We start from the raw sequence: 19,943 nt of genomic DNA on the forward strand, positions 1-19,943 counted from the left end.
CTGCTTCTGCCAATAAAAGCATTTTTTTTCTCTACAGATGTGAACTTTTACTTGTCCTCATCTGTGTACAACATATGCATAATCAGTCGTTGACTCCAGTTTCCTAAACTTTATTGAACAATTTTACATAAGGAAAAAATCTGACGGCACGTACGGTTAATAAAAATCAACTTCTTTTGTATGAATGGCAAATAACTTCTGCCAGCTCTTGGAAGAACCCTCAATTGTTCTGCTCGTCACTATTCGTCAAATGCATAGAATAAATAAAAGAACAAAGATATAAAACAATTTTCAGACAAAAAAAAAAACGGTCTGATAAAACTCCTCAGGCATCTGCTTTGTTCGCTCGGTGGCGCCACCTGGCGGTCAAACTTAATCAAGATGAGAACATTTGAACACAATTTCGTTTTTTTTTTTTGCTTGTTTTGACATTCCAGGTGACCCCCGGCATAATCGCAACATGATGTCGTCAGCGCAGCTATGCGGCCTTGCAGCTCTCCAGCAGACGGACCAGCAGGCGGTTCTTGAGCGACGGCAGCTTGTGGCGGTAGTCGCTGCGCAGGACGGCGGTCAGACGATGGCGGAGGTCGGCGAGGGTCGCGGGGGAAGGACGGCAGGCGGGAACGTTGAGCAGGGTGCGGAAGAAATGCTGCCACACGTCACTGTGAGGCATCCTGAGGGCGAGGAAAATAATCAAATTGCGATTTAATATGCAATGATTTTTTCCGTTGGTAGCAATTGAAACGGGTTCGAATCACGACTTGGTTCCAATTTCAGTCGCATGTTCGTGTATCTCAATGTACTCTGATTTGTGTCCAAGGTGTGAACCGCACACGAAAACGAACCTTCGAAAGGACGCGCGGGTCCTCCACTCGCCGTCTTCTTGCACCGCTTGCATGTACGACCCGAACAGCAGCACGTGGACCGTCCCCGCCGCGCCGAACAAGTCCGTCTGCAACCCACATCGTCGTCATCAGAGGTCGCGCTTGTGTGACGATTCCTCATAAAAGTCGAGGTAGCGTCTGACCTGGTAGCTCCAAGGTTTCCCGCTGAGCATCTCGGTGCACTGGAACCCGGACGTCAGGCACCTGGCGGTGAAGGCGGTCCCCGGCGGGAAGAGGTCCATGTCGATGCTTTGGCCGAGGTCGACGAGGACCAGGCCGTGCTCCAGGTTGTCCGCCTCAAAGTTGCCGTTCTCCACGAACCTGCGCAAACGGCGTTTGTAAAGCGGCGGCGATATGCACGCGTGTGTGTGCGCGGCGGCGTACCTTTGCCCGAGGACGAAGTTGTCGGGCTTGACGTCGGCGTGGACGATGCGAGCGGCGTGCAGCTCTTCCAGCATTCGCAGGATGCAGACGGCGAAGTAGATGGCGAGCGGCTGAGGCATGACTTTGTCGACGCCGCTTTTGTAAACGTTGGCTGCGTTCTGGCGGGAAAACACGGCAATTATTTCAACGGGTGAGGAGAGCGGCGGGCTCACGAGGCAAAGCGGAGCACGGGCGCTTTTCGTGTACCAGCAGGGTGCCGTAGCTGTGCAGCTCGCCCAGCATGACGCTGCCGTCGGCGAAGACGTGAACCGAGTGCATGCGGGCGAACAAATGACGGGAGGGCGGAGACAGGCGGAGGTCAAGCTGAGTGTTGATGTAAAACTCCCACGGATTGGCCGGTTTCTGCACCTGCTCGGCACAACGTCACATTCACACTCGGCCTGCTTTTCCTGGAACATTTCTCACACGTCGTCGTCAAATGTGCCATCTTACGGAGGGCCAAAAATGCCCAAATAAAATTGGAATAAATGTCAAAATAAAAACATCATTATTAAATACAGAAACTAAATATAAATGGATATAATATATATTAAAAATAAAAAATGAGATTCAAAAAATAAAAATAAAAGGCAGAAATAAATACATTTAAATGTCAATCAATAAATGAAACGCTCTGCTCTCATTTTGATTTATTTGATGCTGCATATGCCATCAGCATGAAATGCGTCATGAAATGTTATTCAAATGAGGGGGCGGTCCTAAGTTTGTCTTGGGTAAGTAAATAAGTATGAGAGCAGAGCGTTTTTATTTCTTGATTGACATTTAATTCTATTTATGTATATTTTTATATTTATTTTTTAATTATTTATGTATGTGTATATATGTATATAATTTTTTTTGGGGTTGCTTTTTATTTCAATTTCTAATTATTTTTTCATATTAAATTTTTGAATGATATTTTTTATATCAGTTATATTTTCACTTTTATTATTTTTATTTTGCCATTTTTGGTCCTCCATACCATCTTACCTTCAGCACCATCTTTTCGGAGCTGGCAGGGTTCGTGGCCTGGAAAACGGTTGCAAACGCTCCTTGGCCGAGGACGCGGTCCACTCGCAAACACGCTTTTCCTGTCGCGGAGAAGCGTTAGCACAGCGATTCTTAAACTTGGTGGAGGTGTTGAACCCCACACACCACTTTTCTATGCGCACCAGGAACCCATGGACATCACGGATGCAATGAAAACAGCAGAGGCCCCAGTATTGAACCCTGCGGAACGCCATACGTTCCGTTGACATGTATCACAGATACAATGAAAACAGCAGAGGCCCCAGTATTGAACCCTGTGGAACACCATACGTTCTGTTGACATTCAAATTGCACATATTCGTCCCGCCACTTTTTTTGATCGAACCCCTGCTTTAGAATCTCCATGCTATGCTAAGCAAGCCTTTCAAAAGTTATGGTTACCCATGCTGATGGTCTTTTTGGCGGCGATGTCCGGGAGGCCGCGCTGCCAGATGACGCATTGCGGGTGCGAGGTGAGCGGCGGGCTCATCCTTGACAACAGGTCCGAGATGAGCTCACTGCTCCAGGGATCAGAGAGCAGCTGAGCGGCGTCAGAGGAGCCGCCGCCGCCTTCTTTTTCCGGACTTGCCATGTGTTGGTCGACGGTGGACGGGAAGTCGGAGCCGCTGCTCCAGGAGCCGGAGAGCCGCTCGGCTGAATCGGGGAGACCCGGACACGCTTTCTCGGGACTTGCCATGTGTTGGTCGGAGGACGGTGAGCTCACGGGGGCCCACGCAATCGCATCTGAGGCGGATGATGCGATGGGCTGGTGGGTGCCGAGCCCCTCCAACACGGTGGTCCCGCCGTGTGGCCCCGAGGAGGCCGCCGACTGATTGGCGGCGCTGGCGGAAGACTTCTCGTCAGGCGGATTCTGCTCCGTGATGGGACTGGAGTCAGAGGAGGCACCCAAGAAGCCAGTAAGTACTTCACAAGTAAACACGTTGCAACTGTACAAACACTTTGAAGCGAGGGATAGACCGATTATCGGTGCCGATATTTGGCATTTTGACAAATATCGGCATCAGCCTTTTTACGAATCTGAAGGCCGATTTATAAGCAAAAACATTTCGAACATATTCAGACAAATTTTCACTGTCTGCGAAGATCTTTTGAAACCTTTTACGAACCTTGACTCAAACCCCAAATTAGCTACAGTCGCAATTTCGCATGCATTTTTCATTTAGGAATTTAGTTACATTTCAACTTTATAAAAGATGATGCTGACATTGCGAATTCCCTACTTTATATAAAAGAAAAAAGCAAATGTTGACATATTTGAAAACTTTATTTCTAGTAGAAAACGTTAACGAACTATTTACTATCTTAGTTTTCATTTAGCTTAACAAATGCTGATGACCCTGGAAGCTCCCTGCAATTTTTTAAAAATAATTTGTAAACAAAGCTGTCTATTCTTTATATGCCTAACTCATTCAAACCCAAAAATGTATTTCTACGTTGTTTAAAAAAAAAAAAGTTTTTGTATGCTAGAGCATACAGAAGGCTTTGATACAGCCTCTGACCTGAAGAGGTCGCTTAAAGCAACGGTAGTTATTACAAAAAACGGCCAGCAGGTGGCAGCACAGTATAAGAGATCAGCCAGGGCCATGTTGCAACAAGCTCTTTATGACAGTGTTTTCAACAGGTTTGTGAATAATGATGAAACTTAGCTATAGCTAATTGCTGCAAAACGGAAACAGATACTATTCTACTTTTTTTTGTTTCCTAGTGGAAGAAGATACTCTAATCTTACTTTTGGTAGTTTTTTTATAGCAACGGAACACGATATTCTGTGTCAAAATCCAGTAAAACAGCCGGGAGCGAAGGGGGTTGCTTCAGTGGAAATGGTTGGGAGAGGAGTTAAAAATTAAAGAAAAGGTTTTGTTCTTCTTAATTTTGACGCTAATATTTTCTCTATTACTGCAAAGTAATATCGGCTTGAAATATCGGTTATCGGCCTCCTTGACTACTAATAATCGGCATCAAATCGGCTCTGAGAAAACCATATCGGTCTATCGCTAGTTGAAGCCGCAACCTTTTAAGAATAGGAAGTTTTTCTCGGCCTACCTGAGCTTCTGCAAATGTCCGATGAACGTGTTTTTGTCGGCCTCCCTGCCAGCGCACGTCACGTCCGCTGGAAACGCACAACACGGGGGAAAGGCGTCAAGCTGCCGATCATCCACTCGACTGCCGCTTAAGCGCACTTGCGGCGTCGTCGTCACGTGACAGGAAGCAGGAAGTGTTACCTTTGTGCAGGAAGGGCGTGGACACGCAGCACGCCGCCAGGGCGAAGTCGGCCGTGTTGTTGGGACACGCCGCCAGCCAGCCATCGCCCCACACGCTCAGCTCGTCGGCCATCTTGTCCTGCCGGGACCACCCCCCGCCACCGCAACGTTAGCATGCATCAAACACAGCGGACTTGTGTTATGTTTACGTAACAAAAACTCCATTCGGTCGTTCAAGACATGACCATCAAATGTCAATCATATCCGACTTACGGCGGACGGCAGATTTACTGACAAGCCTCGACCTTGCGTTGCTTTGCTCTTGCCCAGCGTGCGGGAGGCGGCGGCGCTGCACACACACAAAAATAATTTTTTTTTGCATGAAAACAGAACTAGAATGTTTATTAAAAAAAAAAAAACTTTTCATTCCTGTCATTTTTTGCCAAAAACGCCTAAAAAAGGTGCACCCAAAGTAAATTCCAAGCTGTTCTTGAACCATTTGGAGTATTGGTCTCTTTTTAAAAAAAAAAAAAAAAACTTAAAATTTTGCACATATTTCCTTTATTCATTGATATTATTTGTATTATGTACGCATGTATTTATTTATTATTTGCTTATTTTTTTAAAGCAAGGAAAATTTTTAACTTTTTTGGTACAAATATAGTTAGTTTTAGTTAATTTAATTTATTTGTTTTACTTGTTTTATTTATTCACATTATTGGTATAATGTATGTAAATTTAATAATGTAATTTTTTATTTTTTTTTTAAAAAAGGAGCATTTTTCGTTTTTATTTTCAAAAAAAAAATCTTATTTTTTTTTGTCATGGTTACTGTATTGATCGTTGATACCAGGTAAAAAGTACTAGTGGTATCGATACTTGGTATCGGTGACTACGAAAAGCGGCATCGAGCATTCCAAATTCTTCTTGTCGCACAGAAATGTTGACTTAAGTGAGCCTGCAGACATGATTGCATCTTAAACTGTTGAGAATGATTTAAAATCTCCAGAAAGTCAGCTTTCCAACGATGCCTAACATGTTCAGGCACGTGCCAAGCAGGAAAACGGGCACATTGGGCCACTTAAGTCCAGAAACATTTGATCACGTGACCATCATCTTCCGACTGACCTGCCGTCATCCTGGTAGATGCTGAAGGGCTCCGTGGCGGCGGAATTGAGCGGTGGGGCGGAGCCTGTGAGGCGGGAGGTGGAAAGAGAGAAGACGTAAAAAAGCAATTTTTGTTATAACGAATCTGATATCATTTTTAATGACCTGGACAACGATGCTAATTTTCATGAACCTGTCTATGACGTTTTACATGATATGTTAGCAATAAGCTAGTGGACTTTTAGTAGCCTAATAGAAGCAATTCAGTTGAGCTTTTTTTGGTGTCCGTTTCTCAGAAAAGTCTTCTTTTGCTTTACTTTTTGCATCATCCGACGGCTTCTCACAGCTTACGAACGCCGACACGTCGTTCATGGGGTGATCGGTCATCGTGGGGACCTGGAACATTCCCATGATCACGTCTGCAACACACACACACACACACATGCTAACTAAAGATCTATGAGCAAAATAGAGACGTGATGAGCGCTATTTCAGTATATACAAGCGGCGCCTTGAGATACATGCACTCGTAACTCAAATCTCTCTTATCTCAAATTTTTGCTTCGGGTAAAAGCCACTAAAAAGATAAATAAATACAGTAAATAAATAAATAAATAAAATCAGAATTAAGGCCGGATTCCCAGAACCTTCCTAAGCGGTGTCACTCGTATGTCAAGGCGCCACTAGATTGATCTTTTCGGGTTTGCCTGGCAAAGAAGAGGCGCTCACCCAGGGCCTCGCGCGTGTTGACGGTGGGCGACGGCGGCACGCGTGCCGGAGTGGCAGTGGCGTGCTGGCAGCCGGGCGAATTGTTGGGGGTGACGCTTCCCTGTGATTCTGGCACGCAAACACAAACTCAAGTTTTTAACTCATTCACTGCCATTGACGGCTATAGACGTCAAAAAATGTATTTGAACTTTTTCTATTAGTTTGACTTTTTTTTTTTTATTGTATTAGAACAGAAATAAAATTTGTGATTAATCGTGAGTTAACTAGTGAAGTCATGCGATTAATTACAATTAAAAATGGTAATCGCCTGACGCCCCTAATTTTTTATAATCTTAAAAAAAAAAAAAAAAGATTAGTAAAAATTGGAAAAAAATAATTACAATCATTATTTATTCAAAAAAAAAGAAAAGATTATTACAAATTAGGGGTGTCAGCTGATATTTTTTTTTAATCGTAATTAATCGCATGACTTCACTAGTTAACTCACGATTAATCACAAATTTAATATCTGTTCTAAATGTACAAAAAACATTTTTTTCTAGGTTTTCATACTCTTGTTAACAAAAGTAGAAAAAAATGTTAAACTAATAGAAATAGCTCAAATAAATTTATGACATATACCCGTCAATGGCAGTGAATGAGTTAATCAGGATCAACATGATATTTCAACGCACATAAAACTCACCATACAAGTTCTCCGCGTTTCCTCTTGCCATGTGTTGGTCGGCGTGCTCCGGACTCACGAGGGTCCCGACGCCCACGACGGCATTTTGGTGCGGGTAACGGTGCGGCAAATCCTCCGCGATGGTAAAAGCCTGCGCGGCCGGCGAGGGGCCAAACGCCGTGCGGTCCCCGAAGGAGAGCGCGGCGGGTGGGGGTGGGGGCGGGGCCTGCGCCCAGGTGGCGGATGAGCTCAACTGATGGCCGGCGAGTCCCTCGCCCACGATGGTCCCGGCGTGTGCTGCGGAGGAGGACGCTGGCTGACCGTCGGACTTTTCGTCAGGTGGACTCTGCTCGATGATGGGACTGAGTCGCAGGAGGCGTGCGAGAAGACAAGAAAGTAATTCAAAATCAACTTATCAAAACTTAAAAATAATAAGAATAGAATGACATTAAAATAAACAAAACAATCGGAAGCCACTGCAACCTTATGTCAGTGATTCTATGTGCACCACTAGAGGGAGCCCATGTAACACATTTTACCAAAGCCATATCTAGAGAGTCTCGCCAACTGAGAAAACAGACGCCATGTTGTTACCCTCGGCCACAGGACGAGGGCATGCGCTTAAGCAAGTAGCTCATGAGCATGCCTATCGTTTTACACGCAAACCATACGTGTACAGTTTCTTTTATATTTTCCCCTTGTTTTATTTTTTTGTTTGTTTGTCATAAGGAATATATTTATAAGGGGTGTGCCAAAAAATCGATTACCATTTAGTACGATTCAGAATTGATTTTAAATGTCCCAAAATCGATTTGATTTAAATCATTTTATACTGTCTTGTCTTTGTCTCTGTGTGCCTTTATATGGAGCGCTGTTCATGTTGTACCCGGTTTGGCCACTGAGGGGCAGTGTGGTTCCACGCGGTCTAATACACTATTAAGTTGTAGCCAGATTAGAAAGTAGAAGGAAATAGTCATGATCAAGTTATTCCAATAAAAGTTTTTTTTTTTTTTTTCGTGTAGCCGTTCTTTTGAGTGATAAAAGTGCCGCGAGTCAGACTTGTCAATCAATTCATTTTGAATCAAGAATCGTTCTTAATCGAAAATCGAATTGCAGACCCAAAAATGTCATATTTTCTCTTTAATTTTTCATCAATGGCTTTCAATTGTGCATGTACAATATTTATAACATTTATTTATGACCCAAAAAATCCAAAACTTATTTCCACATATAGGTCCTGTTTTATCAAGACTTAAAACTGATCTTAACGTTGATTTCAATTATAAGTCTGTAGAGAGTGAATTGACTTAAAACCAATTGTAACTTATAATCGATTTTAACTCTTTTTTTTAAAAAAAAAAAATAATTTTTTTGGAGTCCCACAAGGACCCACAGAAAATGGAAAGAGCCACAGGTTGCAGACCCCTGGTTTAGGTACTAATTTGTAATACTATGAACCCGAGTCCCTGGTGTAAAAAAAAAAAAAAAGTTTGGGACAACTAATACAGACTGTATTTCAGATTCACAGGAAGAGGAAGTGAGGGGCGGGAAGTTCAGCCTCTCACCTGAGTTTACACAGACGTCTGATGAACGTGTTTTCGTCGGCTTCCCTGTCGGCGTGCGTCACATCCACTGGAAACACACAACATGCATTCGTCCAGCTGGGAAAAGTGTGGAAAACTTGAACAAGATCCCAGGAAGTGTTACCTGCGCCCGGGAACGCGTCCCCGGCCCCTTTGTGCGCGAAGGGCGTGGACACGCAGCGCGCCGCCATGGCGAAGTCGGCCGTGTTGTTGGGACACGCCGCCAGCCAACCCTCACCCCACACGCTCGCCTCGTTGGTCGTCTTGTCCTGCTGGGACCACCCCGCCCCCGCCGCCGCCATGTTGGCTTCCTGCCATACATCCAATGTGAGTCAAACGACAAGACACGACCATCGAAAGTCAATCGTATCCGACTCACGGCGGACGGCAGATTCTCCGTCAGGCCTCGGCCTCGCGTTGTTTTGCTCCTGCTCAGCGCGTGGGAAGCGACAGCACTGCACAACAACAACATTATTTGCTAATGAGTTGAAACAAATAGCATAAAAAAAATGCATTGGTGAATGTCGGTGCATAAGAGAAAACAAAATTGGTAAAATTTGCACAATGAGGCACTTGAAAGTCTAGAAACTTTTTTTAACAAGTGACAATCATCTGCCCGACTGACCTGGCGTCATCCTGGTAGATTGTGAAGGACTTTGCGGTGGCAGAATTGACCAGTGGGGCGGAGCCTGTGAGGCAGGAAGTAGCCAACGTTACATTTGGTTCCAATGCGATATTGCAGGTTTAAAAGACATCACGGTTTGTTTGTTTTTTTTAATGTTGAGGGGATTTAGTGTGAGAAAAAATGCTTGTAAAAAAAAAAATATATATATATATATTTTTAAAGAATTTTGTGCCAAAAAAATTTATCAAATCAGTTTAGAAAGAAAAAAAAAACACAAAATTGACAGCAACACTTGATTTGTTTAGTGATCGACAAAAAAAAAGAAAAAAAAAAAAGATCTGATGCCTGGGCATCGTGTGGGTTAGAATGATTGGAACAGCTATGCTAATTTCCGTTAGCCCATCTATGGAGTTTCACATTATACATTAGCAATAAGCTAGTGGACTTTCATTAGCCTAAAATATTTGTTAATTTAAACTTTTGGGTGTTTAAATACACAACATTTAAGTCTTCTTTTCCTTTGCTCTAAGGCGCAGGTGTCAGAGTCCGGGTCCCCGAGGGCCCGAGTCCTGCATGTTTTCGAGGTTTCCCTACTCCAACACACCTGATTCAATGATCTGGAACATTATCAGGCTCCTGCAGAGCTTGCTGATGAGCTTGAATACGAATCAGCTGAGTTGAACATGGGAAACCTTGAAAACATGCAGGACTCCGGCCCCCCTCGAGGACCGGACTTTGACACTGCTGCAGGAGGCGCTTACCGTTTGCATCATCTGCCGGCTTCCCGCCGGGGACGACCGCCGGCGTGTCGCTCGGGGGTTCGTCGGTCAACGTGGGGAACTGAAACATTCCCATGATCACGTCTGAAACGCACAAGTGGCATTGTTGAAGCCAACGTTTTGGGAGAGGTTTTGCTTGGCAAAGAAGAGGTGCTCACTCAGGGCCTCGCGCGTGTTGACGGTGGGCGACGGCAGCACGTGCGGCGGAGTGGCGTGCTGGCAGCTCAGCGAGTTGCTGGGAGTGATGTGGGAGACGTCGTGCGCGCTATCCTGTGATGCTGGCACGCACAAACACACGCGGGTTCGAAAATCGAGGCCTCGACGGGATCAATGTGACTTTTAGTGCACATGCAAGTAAGTCACCATTGAGGTTCTCCTGGGCTTGTGTTTCACTGCAGCCTTCCTGGGGGCCTTGATGGCACATCTGGAGAAGCAAAAGCAGATGTTAGGATGCCAGATCGTCATCGGGGAGCCGATGAGCATCCCGCACCCGAGCCGGTTCACCTTCAGCTTCCTGCTCATCTCGTGGACTTGGTGCCGAAGCCTGGCAACCGCCTCATCATCCTCCCTCTCCAAATGCTCCGCTTCACGTGCAACAACGGGACACGGGCGCGACGGCGGCGACGATGACGACGCCCCCTCCCCTCCGCATTTATATCTCAGCCGCTCCTCGGCCTCCCGTTTCTGCCGCCTCTTCTGCAAGTACGTCCGCGCCCGCACTTCCTCGAAGCAAAGCTCGGACCCTTCCGATGTCAGCGCATCCTGGGAGTACATGCTCACAAGCGCCCGATCGCTGCGCTCGGGCTGATGGCTGGAGGACCTGGAAACTCTGGAGGGCAAAGGTCACGGTCACCCCCCAAAAAAAAGTTTGATGTCATGTGTATGTCGTTTGTGCGCCATTGTTATGACTTACGTGCGGACGTAAACGGCCTCGCTGGATTGGATCTCGGCTGTGGCCTGAAGAGAAGCAGATGAAGGTTTCGTTTAAGGCTGCGGCTACAGAATATTGTTAAAATTAGAGATGGATCGATATGTTTTTTTTTCGATACTGATTATTAAAGGAAGCCGGTATTTGAAGCCGATATTCATTTTCATAAAAAAAAGGGGGGGAGGTATACTCGCGTCATTTTTTTTTTTTAAATACAAATGCCTATGTTGTAATGTCTTAAAGCATGTTTATTGAACAGTTTTTCTGACTTTTCAAAATGTAGATTTTTAAAAATAAAATAAAATAAATATTAGACAATAGACTTCATTTTAAATTAAAAAAAAATGTTCAAGAAGCTCCCAAGGTTATCAGTAGGTCTTAAAAAGCTAAATGGAAACTGTTAGATATTATAACATTTTTAATACTTCATTTTATTTTATTAACCATTATTAACATTCCAATTCTTTATATTAACCTTGTCGAAATGTTTTGTGTCCTTAGTAGAGCAGAAGGTGTTGATCTCGGTATAATTTGACCTTAAGCTGGGACATACTATTTAGTCTAAAAAAGTTCCTTCTCAGCGTTTTGTGCGAAAACACATTTAGCCCTTGAACTAGAATTTGTCTCAAAAACACCCAACTGACCTTGTTTACGCCATCTGCTCATGGAAAAGTACTCAGAGATATGTTTTGTCTACAAATAAAAGACAGGAGGTCCTAAAATTATAAAAGCCGTTCGACACCCGGAAGAGACACATTTGACGCTCTGAATCCCACGATGTTTAAGTGATGATAGAGGCTGTTATCTGTCCAGAGATCTCTGATTGATTAAAAATCATTTTTGCAAAGGTGGATTTTTCTTACATTAAATCTATCTTCATTTTTGGAACACGCAAAGAGGACAAAATTCTAGATTCCTCGTCAAAACTTAAACAAGTAAATAACATAGCTCTCTATAGTTTTTTTTTTACAGTAAATATTTTCCCCCCAAAATTGATTAATAACTAAAAGCTTAAACTTTTACATTTCTTCAAGGTTCCCGGGGTCAGCAGCATCTCTTATAAAGTGAACTGAAAATGTAAACAAATAGTAGAGATTAAAAAGGTTTTCGATTGACCTTTTATCGTCCGTCAGATTTTTTTTTAAAAAAAGGCAGATTCCGATATTCATCTAAATGCTCAATATCGGCGTCCCTAATTAGAATCCATGATTGCACCTGACTCGAGGCTGCTGTTCGCTCAGGTTAACAGCTGTGTGCTAACTGGCTAACCGTTAGCTACTCCGCCGCACTGTTGAGAGCTCAGATGTCGCTAGTGGCCTCGGACAGATCATGTCCTGTATGAACGCGTTTTGTTTTCCTGACGTTTGTTCAATAAGACGACTGAGAGCTTCGACATTTTTTTTCTTCCTCTCATTGAAGTATTCGACTTCTAAATCATTCCTGCCCTAACGGAGTTGCTAGTGTTTATGAAATGGAGACGAGCACCTGTGATGGCGCAGCGGGCACGCGGTCTGATGGCGGCTGATGATTCTGCGGCAGCTTCGGAACTCCTGCATCACATCCGGCGGCAACAAATTAGCAGCCGAGCTGCCGGGACCAAACAACCTCCGAACTCTCACCTTCTGACACCATTTCCTGGCTTCTGCTTCTGACTTGAAACTTCCTGGGGATCACATGTAGAATTTTGAGTTAGCAAATATGGCAACAAAAACCCCGCAGTGATTGAGAAGTGGAAGTTACTTGTTACCTGTACTCTTCCATGAGGTTTTCAGTGGGCCGGGCTTGGTTCTCCAGAGCTTTGCGGTAAACAGCATCTGCTTGCTCCGTCATTGCTTTTTGCTCGAAGCACTGAGCCCAGGCCACGTAGAGCGCCGCCGTCCTGGTGCCGACGCCCTCACTGAAGATGTGATCAAACAGGGCGATGGGCTCGGCGTAGTAAGTGGCCTGCAAACAACAAACTTCCGTAAGAGCACTTTGGATTTGGATTTAGAAATCAAATTGGCATGACACACACTTACATATCTGACGCACATGTTGACAAATCGGTGGTCGTCGGCATATCGCTCCGCACTGAGAAAGTTCTGCACCAGCCTGGCGAGCACCAGCGACATTTCACTGCTGCCGCCTGCAGGCAAATTTTCGTCCATGTACTCCACAAACCTGCCAAGCGCACACAGTGGGGGAGAAAAAGTGACAAAGTCTGTTGTGATGTTTGTTCAGCTGCTGGTCAGTCACTGAATGAGAAGAAAAGAGCAGAGACTCACTTGAGCCATGCATCCAGGGGGTCGTCTCCCGAGTATGTGCTGAAACAGCTTTCAAATGCTCTGTCAAATTAGGTTTACAATGCGAGTTATTCATATTGCAGGATGACGATTTACTGCACAAAGTTGGCCCTTCACGCTATGGAAAACTGCTTCAACAGGTCTGTCGTAAATAAACACCAGCAGTACGTATGTGTCGAAAAGCAGGATGTATTTGAGGTGGCCAATCTTTAAAAAAAGAAAAGAAAAAAAAGAAAAGGAAAAGACGATCCAGTTCATTATTGTACAGATTTATGATGGTCTTTATGCGATGAGGCAACCGCAGTAGCAAAATTCAAACACGACCAGAATGAGGCAAGCGGAATCAAAATAAGGCCATCAAGAGTCACAATGCCCGACCCTACCAGGAGACGAAATCTTGTACAAACGTCATTTGTTACGGCACAAACTTTGTCCACCGTTTTAGCCCGTTAAAAAGTCAAAAGCCATGAGGGAGGGGGGGGAATACAGTATACTGCAGCACTCAGGAAGCACAAATGAAAACTCCAAGTAGGACTAGAGCTTCAAGTAGTTTTTCTTTACTTACTTTAAACAACAGGTCACATCCATTTTCGTTATGTGAGGAATAATAAATGAATAAAAATTAAATACTAAAACTAATTGTCTTTTTTCATCTTACGCCGCCCCGAAAGTTTCCAATCGAGCAAACGTTCGCTAACGTCTTCCTGGTTTGTGTTTGAATTTCGCGCTCAGCCAATAGCAAGCCGAGAATCTTGTGACGTATTCCCACTGTGCATTACGCATAGCTGCTTGTCTTCTTCCTCTTTCTGTTAATAGCGGATTACAAGCAACGTTTGTGTGCATACTGCCATCTACTGTACAAGAGTGTGTAGCATTCATGTCCCCGCTTCCACACTACAAAACAGCAGTCCCAGTGTTGCCAATTTAGCGACTTTCCCAAATGGCAAATGATCTTTTGCTTTAATTTACTCAAAATTAGTAAATCAATTTTCTCAATTCGGCAATATGACATCATTTTAATAAATAAATGAAAAAATAGCACGAGGAGCAACAATAAAATAATTAAACTTTGGCTGATTATGCCTCAGAAGATGAATTGTAACCTTACGTGATCTTCAAAGTTTAGTCTGATTTCATCTGCTGAGGCCAAACTCCCTAAACTTTTAATGGGTCGAAATCTAGGATGATGTCCTAGCCTAGCCTATTGGAATTGACTTTCCAGTGAGCTTTCAACAGTTCCTGAAACTTTGTAGTGAATAAATTTTTCCCAAGATGCAAGGACCAAAACTTTGAACCCGTTTTTCTCAAAACTAGGGATTTCAATCTGGCAACATTAGAATTGCTGTAACTTTAACAATTTTTAAAGGGAATTATAATTTTAAAGGGAATTAAGTGTCAAATTAGAATATAGCAACATCTCAATTATTTTATTTGTTTTGACTCATGAGGACCTTTTTGCTATTATTTATTTTCAGTCTGCGCGTGCGCGCACATCCTGGTAGGATCCTTCTGTATACCGTGATGAAATATCGCGAGACTTGTACCTATCACTTTACTTCCGGCATCGCGCGGCTGGATGACAGACGCGTCCATGGCAGACTTCTCGGAGAGGTCAGTGCAAGCGGCCGTAGTCGTGTCCTTCCTGGCGGGCTTCGCGGCTGGCTGGCAGGCGAACAGGATGCGGAGGAAGTTTCTGGACTGGCGGAAGAAGAGGCTACAAGACAAACTGAGCGAAACGCAGAAGAAAATAGACTTGTCCTGAACGCTAACACGCGGTCGTGGACACAACATTAGGTACACAAACACTAAGTCCGTCAGGCTTTGTTTTTGACTGTAACATAGAGATATGAATTTAACACATTTATTTATAGTAATGTGCTTGCATTTTGTAAAAGAATTCCTGTCTAAACTAGACCGATTATCAATCAGAACAGAATTAAGGGTTATCTTCGTAAAGTCAACAGGGGACTCTAGTGGCCAAACGCAGAATGACAGCTTGTAAAATGCAACGCCTAAGTACGTTTAAGTATGTTATCATTAACATTAACGACATCTGTCCCACTCGATTCCTAATTTATTTGTATTTTTCAGGTGTGTGCGCTGCTCTCAGAGGATGGCTGCCATATGTTTCTCGTTGGCTTGTCAATTGGACTTTTGACATTTGTCCACATTGCAAACACGCAAGAACACTAGCATGTATTGTCTCATTTTTCATGTCAAGCAAATAATTATGTCTTCCAAGATGACCAAGATTCACAGCACTCCATAGGAACAACATGTCTGTGGACTTGTAAATATTACACAATTAGCAATGTTTGAATAAAATATACTGCCAAAAAATACTTTCTTCTTTTGTGTATGACAGTATATTAAATTACTTAGCAACTGGAAAGTTTTGTCTTGGGTGATGGGTTTCACAGAACATGAAGACAGTCACGTTATATGATTATTATTATTATTATATATATTTATATATATAATGCAAATACAGTACATGCTTCCTGCCATGTTAAACAGTATATGGACGCCATTTTGATGACAAACTAACTGCTTCCTCCCACATCCCAAAACCATAAAACAAAGTTTTTATAATATATAAGTAAGTATATATAAATAAAATTAGATTAAAAAAAATAAATGTTTATTCCAATCCATAGGTGGTGCTAGTGCACTGTAAGATTCAAGACACATTTTGTGTGTGTGCTCAATGAGATGTTTTTTTTTAAAATTAGGCCAATTACGAGCGAAGACATTAGAAGATGTCACAAGCGGATGGAGATGTCATCTGATAATAAGAATAATCAGGAGTCTCATATATCTACATTTAAGCGCACGTATAAAATACGACTTGACAACACTTGAAGAGCTTTATGGGACTCGACTGTCATTAATATAAAGTGCCGAGTCAGGAGGGAAATAAAGTGCAGGTGGCGTTTAATTAGACGTGCGTTTATGCATTATGTCACAGTAGATGCTAAGTTTATATATGTATATATATATATATATATATATATATATATTACAGGGAAAGCATTTCAACATTTTTGACAGAACATTGCGAAAACTTCAACTTCCATCTTAAGGTCCATGTAGTAGCTACATTGGTGCCTTGACATAAAAAAATAGTATTAATGAACAGTATTATACTTCATAAAAATATGCAGTAACGATTAATCGGATTCGTCAGTCAGCAGTTATTGCAAGTAAGGTTGACATCACTCTGTTATTCACTTGACGTTCATTTAATAATGTCCGTTCCAATACTTTTGCTCACCTGAAAAGTTGGCAGCTTCAATCAAAAGGTCACGAGTTGCTTAACAGAACTCATGGAGATGTAAAAACACGAAATAAAAGATGCAATTTTCCACTTTTGTCTCATTCATCTTTTGATTCAGGTGATCTCAAATCCAAAGCCACGCAACGCCGCCACCTACAGGCGTCCGTGAGTCATTACAGGCGAGCCTCTTCTCAAAAAGTGACTTGACAAAATCTCTCCGTCCGCAGCAGCGAGTGAGTTAAACGCGCCTGACATGGCGTAGCCTACTTTTGAAATTGGATGTAAAAAACAATAGAAGAAGAAGAGAGAAAAAAAAGAAGAAGACAGCAAAGGCAGCTTAGTGAGAATTAAAGAGTGCGAAAGTCACGGGAGGCGGCTGAAGTGTGTTTGCTTTCGATTCTGGAGAGGCTCTCGTAATCCGGCGCTGGCTCATGCTGGGCCTCTGCTGTGATCAACGTCGTGGCTGTTGCACTCGAGGGTGTGTGTGTGTGTGTGTGTGTGTGTGTGTGTGTGTGTGTGTGCCAAGTCCCTGTTTATTTAGCAACACGCTGTGCGTGACTTTCAGAGGGGATGAGGATGATGAAGAGAGATGACAGAAGAGCGAGAGAAGAGGATCACGCTGACCGCCATCCATCAGATGTTCCTAATTCAGATAATGAGACTTCGCAAGCTTCTTGATTGGCTCTCCTCACTGTCTTGATTATTAGGCAGCAAGAAGGGGGAAAATGGGGGCGGGGGACTTAATTAGGAGAATGTCTTAAAAACCCGTTTCTACGCCGTCCTCCCCATAATCACAGAAAAGAATTCAAATGAAATTGTATAAATCATAAATACACTGATTGTCATGCTGAAAAAGTAGTAAAAACCGCAATACATACTATAAATAAATAAATGAACATATATATATATATATTAGGGGTGTCAAAATTAGTGTTAAATTAAAGTTCCTTTAACGCCACAATATATATATATATATATATATATTTTTTTAGCAATAATAAATTGAATAATAATGCATATATTTGTGGAGACTGGGGGTCAAGTTGTATTTTACAATTTTAAAAATGTGCAGAATTTCACAACTTACTCCATGTTAAAGATTAGATACCTTAAATTAAAATGCACTAAACTGTCACCAACGTCTTACAAATGCAATTATGCCATCTAGTGGCAGAAAAATGACCTCAACACAAATCAATATCACACTCGTTTTTGTTTGTGTTTTTTTTTTACAGTACAGCATATCTTTTTAATTTTAACACACTTTTATGAATTATTGTGACTGTATCAGTGACTAAAAGATGCAGCCATATTTCTCTTAGTTGAACATTTTTCCCACTTTTATGTTAACAAGAGTATGAAAAAATGATTGTACATTTTATTGTACATTTAGAACGGATATAACATTGCCAGACACCCCTATATGACAGAAAATAAATCAAATGAAAATGTATAAATAATAAATATTCTAATTGTCATGCTGAAAAAGCAGTAAAAACAGAGCACTATAAATAAATAAATAAATCTGAAGACAAAAAATACCTATATTTACACGTGTGACACATTCTGGTGTTGTGGCTTGTTGCTAGGCAGAGTTCATAGGGCCCAGTCGTAACTGCCCTACAGCACAAACGAAAAAAAGGCATTCACACACGATGATGAGCAAATGATAAACAAACGTCAGTTTGTGTCGAGAAAACTTTCTACAAAGGCATTAGTAGACGGACGAAAGTATGGTTGGATGGTTGAACGGAAGGACGGATAGAACACTAGTTGCATGAGAGGTAATGGACAGAGTGCTCCCAGTGAGCGGCGTGGAGGTCAAAGTTGGGCGCCCCGCTGGCGTCGTCGTCATCCCGGCTGAATGGAAGCACTCAAGATGTTGTGGATAAAAGCAGGATATTAAAGCAAACAAGTGGCATCCAGCTATATGCGGCGCGCTAAAAGCTGCCGCCGCCACTCGCTCGCGTCCTCCCCTGTTGGCTAGCGCGCGTACGTCCGTTCCAGACAATGCGGACACTCCAGGGAGGGTGCGCGTGTTTGTGTGTGTTTACTCTCATCATTGAGCTGGTAAAAGCTTTCGCTAAAGCTTTTACGCCGCTGTGAAGACCTAACAGGCAAAAGCGGCACAATGGTACGTTTTGCACAAGTGTAGCTTTTAGGATGTCACATGTTACACCCGCCAAAAGGCACAGGCTACAGTTCGGCTTAGCATACTATGCTAACATTTGACGCAGCATATGTCACTTTTTCCACCGAACAAACTTTTTTGTTACATTTTATGTTGTTTGTTTCTATAAACCTACAGAATGCTAAATGTCGACTGAGTGTTGTCAGCCATTTAGCTTTTTGGTTTGTAGCTTTATTGGCTAACGTAGCGCATCATGTCAAAGTGCTCTTATTTACGCCATAGTTGAAAAGCCACAACAGCACATATAAACATTTTGTTGCTGTTGGTAAGTTAAACGGGCTAGCTTATTAGCGCACTAGTTTGTTTTCATATGGAACTCACCAATTTTGATTGTTTGATTGTGAACTACAGTAGTTGCTACGTTAGCTTGTTTGTGAGTTCATTTGCTATTTTGTGGATTTGTTAGCTCACAGATTGTCTTCGTAGGCAACAAAACAGGTTTTTAAAATCTTGTTTGTTAATTAATTGTAACTTTTTGGTGGGTTGCTTCATTAGCTAGTTTGTTACTTATTGGTGGGCTAGTTTAACTAGTTAGTTGTTTACTTTTATGAACCCTAAAGTTATTTTGACAAGAAAACATGCAATTATACGAGAATAAAATGATGATTTATTATTGTTATTATTATTTTTAGCAAAATGACGAAAACTAAACTATTTAAGAGAAAAAGTAAAAAAATAAAAATAAATGATGAGCCTGTATTTATAATATTAGTCTGTTTCTCTACTAAATATCGCAGGAAATGACTTGTGGTTGAATCACATGCTAACTAGCTGTTATTCAAAATCCATCTAACTAACAATGTGACGTGTTTATGTATTATTGTCATTGAACGGTCGTGCAACCACTATCCAGCTTTCAGAATACATATGCGGCGTGTATATGCTTGGAGTCCCAACGGAGGCGGCGGCATGTAGTTAATATTCTTCCTCCATGTCAGTGTCGCGCACTTTGGCAAATTTGCCAATTACTTTCGTTTTTGAAGAAGTTTGCATTATGTCGCGGGATGAATAATCACTGCGGGCGCCGGGAATTAACCTTTTAATGCGTATGTGTCTCGCCTCATAAACACGCCTCCCGTACACACACGCACACACGGAAAAGTCAGCTCATTGTGGAAAGTGCTGGAGTCTATAAATCCCCACATTGGAATGATAATAAGCGTGTCGTTGTAATTCAGGTGGATCGAGTGGAAATGAGATTTTTTGGGAGGGGGTTCCTT

At 42.6% G+C, this 19,943-nt stretch overlaps 2 protein-coding genes across 6 annotated transcripts; one reads left to right on the plus strand and one right to left on the minus strand.

Moving 5' to 3' along the window:
- Positions 1-94: 94 nt before the first annotated feature.
- bub1 (BUB1 mitotic checkpoint serine/threonine kinase) lies at positions 95-14,922 on the minus strand. Of its 3 annotated transcripts, none has more exons than XM_077552057.1 (29): positions 14,800-14,922; positions 13,238-13,297; positions 12,992-13,133; positions 12,721-12,917; positions 12,593-12,636; positions 12,459-12,523; positions 10,959-11,002; positions 10,550-10,874; positions 10,409-10,469; positions 10,204-10,323; positions 10,028-10,129; positions 9,267-9,330; positions 9,021-9,096; positions 8,766-8,952; positions 8,624-8,690; positions 7,080-7,420; positions 6,395-6,502; positions 5,983-6,084; positions 5,687-5,750; positions 4,832-4,907; positions 4,580-4,697; positions 4,401-4,467; positions 2,739-3,223; positions 2,298-2,398; positions 1,515-1,676; positions 1,269-1,426; positions 1,028-1,205; positions 846-952; positions 95-674 (listed from the first exon to the last, which is right to left on the minus strand). In XM_077552057.1, the coding sequence occupies exons 3-29, from the start codon at positions 13,118-13,120 to the stop codon at positions 479-481; spliced, it is 3,744 nt and encodes a 1,247-aa protein (XP_077408183.1). In that variant the 5' UTR covers positions 13,121-13,133; positions 13,238-13,297; positions 14,800-14,922; the 3' UTR covers positions 95-478. The 3 variants fall into 3 exon arrangements, with proteins under 3 accessions (XP_077408183.1, XP_077408182.1, XP_077408181.1); XM_077552056.1 differs by lacking the exon at positions 14,800-14,922 and adding an exon at positions 13,821-13,975 and having other exon boundaries at positions 6,010-6,084; XM_077552055.1 differs by lacking the exon at positions 14,800-14,922 and adding an exon at positions 13,821-13,975.
- On the plus strand, positions 14,832-15,647 carry lnc.lemp (lncRNA encoded micropeptide). 3 transcript variants are annotated; one of them, XR_013289342.1, is made up of 3 exons: positions 14,832-15,049; positions 15,185-15,271; positions 15,347-15,647. XR_013289342.1 is itself a non-coding variant. In XM_077552059.1 (2 exons), the coding sequence occupies exon 1, from the start codon at positions 14,832-14,834 to the stop codon at positions 15,015-15,017; it is 186 nt and encodes a 61-aa protein (XP_077408185.1). In that variant the 3' UTR covers positions 15,018-15,049; positions 15,347-15,647. The 3 variants fall into 3 exon arrangements, 1 of the variants encoding a protein (XP_077408185.1); XR_013289343.1 differs by having other exon boundaries at positions 15,213-15,271; XM_077552059.1 differs by lacking the exon at positions 15,185-15,271.
- Positions 15,648-19,943: the final 4,296 nt, after the last annotated feature.

Source organism: Vanacampus margaritifer, chromosome 19 (assembly GCF_051991255.1).
Source record: "Vanacampus margaritifer isolate UIUO_Vmar chromosome 19, RoL_Vmar_1.0, whole genome shotgun sequence".
NCBI lineage: Eukaryota > Metazoa > Chordata > Actinopteri > Syngnathiformes > Syngnathidae > Vanacampus > Vanacampus margaritifer.